Here is a 7,099-nt window from a genome sequence, read left to right as displayed (position 1 = left end):
TAAAATGACATTCAAAAATGACTTTATCAGGAGTTGGTACCCGTGGGAGCCTTCTCTCTTAAATATTCTTCCTAATTATTCTTCAGGACTATACTGGACGCTGCCTCCGACATAGGGGCTCGCTTTGGACCTTTCTTCTGCGCTTCTGTAGCACCCTCTTGCAATTCTTTTTTAAAAAATATGTATTTTTATTGGTTTCAGAGAGGAAGAGGGAGAGATAGAAACATCAGTAATGAGAATCATTGATCAGCTGCCTCCTTGCACTGAGCCACGGCTGCCGGGTCAATTCTTTAATAATAACTATAATCATGGCCAGTCTTCCTGAACACTTACTACACATTCTACTCTATGCTATGTTACCCGTGTTAGCTCATTAATCCTCACACAGCTCTCTGAAACGGTTGCTATTATTTTTATTTTGCAGATGAGGAAATTTTGGTTTAGAGCTGTTATATAATTTGAACAAGGTCGCGTTGAAGTATCTTGTTTACTCCCGGGAGTCTCTCATTGGACTACCAGTTCCAGCCCAGCTCGGACGTACCAGCTTTTTACTTTCCCGTGGGCCACGCCCCGAGGGCGGGGCTCTGGTGACGATGTCTCGTCCCATGGTGCCTTGCGCGCCCGCTCTGCAATTGGCCGGGCGGCTGGTCTCTTTTTTCAAATTGAGGCGCCTAGTCGTTGCTCCGTTTCCTGGCATCTGGCGGAGGCGAGATCGCTGATTTGACGGCCCCGGCTGGTGCGGGACTGCCTCGGGGCCAGTCAGAGCCCGCAGTGGAGAGCGGGGACGCCGAACTGCTTCGGTCGATCCCCCCCGTCACTCCCGCACCCGGCTGGGGAGGTGGGCATCTCAGCCCGCGCCGGTCCCAGGCCTTGTTTTCTCGGAGGGTGCCGTCATGGCGACCCAGCCGAATTCCTCCACGAAGAAGAAGGAGGAGAAGGGGAAGAACATCCAGGTGGTGGTGCGATGCAGGTAGGGCGAGCCTGGTGGGAAGCGGGACGCCGGGCTTTGCTGTTGGGCTCCCTCCTGCGCGGTCGGAGGAGAGGGATTTTTTTTTTTTTTTTAATTTCTGATGGGACCTAACCTTTCTGCTTCATAGTCCCCTGCATTCTGTTGAATAAAATGACACTTGTCGCGGTGAGGAATAAATTAGTGTCTTTTTCGGAAGAAAGGATATGTGGGGGTGCACAGACATTTCCCTTGCACCTTCTGAATCCTTCTAGCTAGGCTAATAACTTAACGTGAGACGGGTTAGCAGGAGAGAATGTTCAAAGTTTATTATGGGAGTACATGCAGGGAGGCCAAGAGTATGAGGCTCCAAGATGCATTGGGCATTTACGGCTTAATATGCCTCTGGGACAAAGGAGGAGGGGGTCGCGGTCTGGGATTAACAAGGGAAAGGGGCAGGATACTGGTAGAGGAAAAAGCAAACTCTTGCCGGACCACCCAGAAGCTGGTACACAGAATGAAGATGAACAAACAGGCTTTGCTCGATTTCTGTCTGCTACATTTAATTGTGTATCATGGTACTCAGGCGAATGCTCCCTTCCTTCAAGCAGGTTTTTGTATCTGAACTCTTTTAGGCAGGTAAGGGGGAGGGTTTTATTCCCCCCCGAGTCATTTATAACCAGCCTAAAATCAAAATCCCAGAAGGCATATTTGGGGATTGCAAAACTTTGGTCCCCTCCAGATATTTGTGTCAGAAGTTATAGTTTAACTGCTATATTCAGAAGGAGGGTTTGATCGCTGTTTTTAGCCGCAAAGTGCGTTCTTTTTTTAAAAGTGATGTCGACAAAGATGTGTGACTTTTATATGCCACTCCTGCATAGCCATTTTGCAGATGTTTTAGTACTTAGATTGGGATTGCCACCCTCTTCATCACCTCAAAAAACGCAATCACCTGTTTATTCTCTAGATGCAATATTTTCTTAATCTCTCCTAAACATCACTGTATTTAAATTTAAAAATTAAGTTACAGAGTGAGTTTATGTTTTTAAAAGGTCAAGGAGTCTACTTAAGCCAGGATAGCCATGGGTTTGTGCTGCAAGTTTGTCTCCCCTAGAACAAAGGAGACAGCCTTCTCAGGATGGTGGATGGAGGTGTTCAACTCTCCCCTGATTTATTTCCAAATAACTTCCCAGTGTTAAGATTAGATGGTAGAGGAAAAACATACTTGTACAAACTGTTGCTTAATTAGAGATTGATTTATTCAGCTTTTTAGAAGCTCTCCACAGTTTACCGGTGAATGTGTGTTTTGCATATTTCTTTGTTGTTTTAAAACTTTAACAACTTCAGCAAATTTTCTGTAAATCCAAAAGTATTCTAAAATTAAATGTTATTTTTAAAATGTGTCAATGAACTTTCCTAGGTTATCCTTTAGTCTGTTTTGGTGACTTACTTGTAGATGTCAAAGGCTATAGCTAGCTTCTCAACTAGGTGCCAGAGAGGAAATTTAGTGGTAACCTTATGTCAAATTTCCAGTTGTATTCTAGGGCTTCTGTTAATAGTTGCTTATGTTCTGAAGGTTTTTTAAAAAAAAATCAGCAGCCTGTTTTAGAAATGAAAAATTTTAGATTATTTTGATCCATTAATAAAGGCAGGCAATATTACATTGCTGTGTGGTTTTATTTTCTTTATTTTTTATTACAAAATATGTCAAGCCTATAAAAAGTTGTAAAGAATACTGCAATAGACATCTGTATATCCATCACCCAGATTTGAAACAAAAATAATCATTAGGGCTGGAGCACCAGTGTATTCATCCCCACTTCCCAACCTTCTTCCTCTACTCCAAGAGTTAAACATTACCCTGAACCTCATGTTTATTATCCCCATAAATTTCAAGCTTTAGCTTAGAGGGGATTTCTTTTACTTTATCACTAATGAAAGTGCTTAGGTTGTATAGTATAAAGGATGTTTTATCAGATTAGCTTGGCTTTTTTGTTTTTGCTTTGTTTCAAGTAGCCTTTCTAGTACAAATATGTCCTCTGTCTTTAGTAAAATAACATTTAAGCCCTGGCCGGTTTGGCTCAGTGAATAGAACCTTGGCCTGTGGACTGAGGGGCTCCAGGTTTGATTCTGGTCAAGGGCACATGCCCAGGTTGCAGGCTGGATTCCAGTAGGGGGCGTGCAGAAAGCAGCCAGTCAATGATTCTCTCTCATCATTGATGTTTCTATCTCTCTCTCCCTCTCCCTTCCTTTCTGAAACCAATCAAAATATATATTTTTTAAAAAATCAATTTAATAGGCCCTCAAGGTGGTCAAACCTTTTCTGTAAAGGGGCCAGGGAATAAATATTTTAGTCTTTTCAGGCCACATATTACCTCTGTCATATATTATTCTCTATTTTTTTTCCAGTTTTGAATTTTTAATTCACACAGTTTACTGTACCCTAGGAGGCCAGCAAGATTTCAGGAGAGGAGAGATGACTTCATTACTTGATTATATTGTATACAACCTTTAGGATGTTCTTTACTTGTACAATAACTATATGAAAAAGTTTTTTTTTTTGTTTTTTGTTTTTTTAAAAAATATATATTTTATTGATTTTTTACAGAGAGGAAGGGAGAGAGAGAGTTAGAAACATCGATGAGAGAGAAACATCAATCAGCCGCCTCCTGCACATCTCCTACTGGGGATGTGCCTGCAACCAAGACACATGCCCCTGACCCGGGACCCCTCCACCATCCACCCACCATCCACTGAGCCAAACCGGTTGCGGCTGAAAAAGTTTTTAGTCTATCTATAAATAGCTTAAGATAAAGGTATAACTTCTAGAGTTGAGGAACTGATAGTATGGAGGAAAATTTTAATAAGGAAATAGCTTTGATACAAAGACACACACATACACAAAACACCCTCTCTCTCTTGTATACTCTTCAGGTTGGCAGAAACCCTATTAAAATCATAATATAAAGATTTTAGGATTTAAGTTATTTTTGGCATTTCAATCTAAAGTACTTAGGCAATTTAGGTCTTAACGTATCTGAAGTATTCATATATTTTAAAGTATATCATTGTATTTTTTAATAGGCCCAGACCATCTTTCCTTACACAGTAACCCAATATGACACCAGTTACCAAATGGAAAACAAAATTGTGATTCTGTATTAAGTCCATAAAGGATATTTGAGAGAAAGGACAACTTGGAAAATAAAGACTTCAGAGTTCATTATTCCAAATTAAGATCATTTTAGTTATTAGCAGAGGTTACAAATAAGCTGAAGGTAAAAATCTTCGAGTTGCTGCTTATAATTTGCTTTGTTGAGAGAAGACTGTTCCACTGGTCCACTATACTGTGGTGCAAGGGTTTTTGTTTTATCCTTGACGGTTTTCTGTAGTTGGTATTTTGTCAGCCAGGCGTCACGCCTGCCATACTCCTCGCAGTAGGACATGAGGTCCGTGGTGATGCTGAACCCTTGATTCTTTCACAGGAGGCTTCTAATCATAACTGCTGCACAGTTCTTGCCTGGGCTGTATTGTGGGTGTTTGCTGTTGTTTTGCTGGACATCTTTTACCCGAAGTCAGGAGGACTGTGTGGCCCAGTGTTTGAGCTTTTAAGTAGAGGAATGAATGTGCCAGTGTACTGTTGCTGCTGCCACCACTGTTGAACACCCAGTATCTCTGTGTGTGTGTGTGTTTTAATATGTTCTTATTGATTTCAGAGAGGAAGGGAGAGGGAGAGAGAGATAGACACATCAATGATGAGAGAGGTTCATTGATTGGCTGCCTCCTGCATGCCACACACTGGGGATGGAGTCTGCAACCCTTGCATGTGCCCCGACTGGGAATTGAACTGTAACCTCCTGGTTCATAGGTGGACGCTCAACAACTGAGCAACACTGGCCGTGCGGGAAATGTTTTTTATTGATTTTTAGGGAGAGAGGAAGGGAGAGGGAGAGAAACATCAATGTGAGTGGAAAATCCATCCACTGCTCTCCTGCATGCCCCCTACCTGGAATCAAACTAGCAACTTTTGGTTACATCAGATGATACCCAACCAACTGAGCCACACTGGCTAGGGCTGGAAAGCTTTTTACACCAAAATAGTTACATGGCTGGCTCTCTCACTTTATATCTTTTGCTTAAATATCACCTTTATCAGAGAAGCCTTCCCTGACCACTCTAAAATAACAGCAGCAAATACTTATTTTCCCCATTCATCATTTCCTAATTCCTGGTCTGCTTTATTTTCATTTCAAATTTGTCAACACCTAATATATTGACTTGATTGTCATCTCTTCTTTTTTTTTTTATATATTTTATTGATTTTTTTACAGAGAGGAAAGGAGAGGGATAGAGAGTTAGAAACATCGATGAGAGAAACATCGATCAGCTGCCTCTTGCACATCTCCTACTGGGGGTGTGCCCGCAACCCAGGTACATGCCCTTGACCAGAATCGAACCTGGAACCTTTCAATCCGCAGGGCGACACTCTATCCACTGAGCCAAACCGGTTAGGGCTGTCATCTCTTCTTGACCCCCAACACACACACTTGGATAAAAGCTCCCTGAGAATAGGAACTTTGGATGTTTTGCCCCCTCCCCACCCCCCGCCTCCCAAAACTTGGCTATGATCACTGCGATATCCCAAGTACCTAGAAAAGTATCTATCACATAATAAATACTTGCTGAATATTTATGGGATGAATGAATAAATTTAACACTTTTCCACAAGACCACTTTTTCTCCCCTTTTTAAAATTTTTTTTCAATTACAGTTGTCATGTAATATTATACTAGTTTTAGGTACAGCATAGTATTTAGACATTTATATGGCTTAAGAAATATCCCCCCATAAATCTAGTACCCATACATAGTTATAACAGTATTATTGACTAGAGGCCCGGTGCATGAAATTCATGCATGGGTAGGGTCCCTAGGCCTGGCTGGTGATCAGGGCAGATGGGGGCCTCCAGCTGCCAGCTAGGGCCTTCCTTCCCCAGCTGCCAGCTGCTGGCCAGGGCCTTCCTTTGTTCTGCGCCACTCCCTGGTGGTCAGCACATGTCATAGCGAGTGATTGAACTTCCTGTCTCCCAGTCAAACTCTCGAGGGGACACTTAGCCTATTAGCCATATATACATATATACATACACACACACACACACACACACACACACACATATATTATATTACCTATGCTGAACTCTCCATCCTCCTGACTATTTTATAACTGCCAATTTGTACTTGTTTATTTTGTTTGTTTGTTTGTTTGAATTCTGACCTGAGGGGTATTTTCATTGATTTTTAGAGAAAGGAAGGGAGAGTGAAACATCTATTAGTTGCCTCTTGTTCTTGCTCCAACTAGGCATTGAACCTGCATCTTAGTTATGTGCCCTGACTGGGAATCAAACCCGAAACCTTTTGTGTACAGGACAACAGTCCAACCAACCAAGCTACCTGGCTAGGGCGACTGTTTGAATTATAATAGAACACTAGTGAGGCCAAGGAATCGATGGGTTTATTAATGTCATCAGCAGAAACCCTGCAGTTTCTAATCAGAGTAGGAAAATAGTGGCTTGGTAGTACTCATTTTGTAATACAATAAGTCCCTAAAGCTCCTCTGGGAGTTTTGATAACTTTTGGGAATGTGTGATCTGTGTGAATTTTTACTACTCTGTCCTGACAGCCTGAATGGTATTCATTTGGTAACTTAATCACATGCAAGAGATTTGTTTAAGGTTGCTAAGAATAGTAGACTAATTGGAAAAGCTTTAAGCACATGAGAATTCACGCTACTTTATACTCTTTGGCCTCTCAGTATAAGTTGGTTTTTACTTAGTTTTGTTGAACTTCTAATAATGCATGCTGTGGATTACGTGTGCATTGTTTAGGTTTCAGTACATTTGGCAAATGACAGCATTACCAGATATTACCTGGGAGTTGCTAAGTTAAACTTTCTAGGATCACACATTTGGTCTTCTGACCAGTCAAAAATATGCTAGGGAGCCCTAGCAGTTTGGCTCAATGATGGATAGAGCGTCAGCCCACAGACTGATGGGTCCCGGGTTTCATTCTGATCAAGGGCACTTACCTCAGTTGCAGGCTCGATCCCCAGGTCAGGGTGTGTGCAGGAAGCAACCAATCGATGTGTTTCTCTCTG

At 41.9% G+C, this 7,099-nt stretch overlaps 1 protein-coding gene across 1 annotated transcript in view; it reads left to right on the top strand.

Annotated features, from left to right (window-relative positions):
- The first annotated feature begins 683 nt into the window (after positions 1 to 683).
- KIF11 (kinesin family member 11) overlaps positions 684 to 7,099 on the top strand; it is a 49,319-nt gene continuing 42,903 nt past the window's right edge. The window contains exon 1 of the mRNA XM_006755093.2: positions 684 to 970. Coding sequence (XP_006755156.1) covers positions 894 to 970 — 77 coding nt within the window. The 5' untranslated portion in view covers positions 684 to 893. The remainder of the gene's footprint in view (positions 971 to 7,099) is intronic.

This window comes from Myotis davidii, unplaced genomic scaffold, assembly GCF_000327345.1.
Source record: "Myotis davidii unplaced genomic scaffold, ASM32734v1 scaffold271, whole genome shotgun sequence".
NCBI classification, from domain to species: Eukaryota; Metazoa; Chordata; class Mammalia; order Chiroptera; family Vespertilionidae; genus Myotis; species Myotis davidii.
This window is presented reverse-complemented; position numbering and strand designations above follow the sequence as displayed.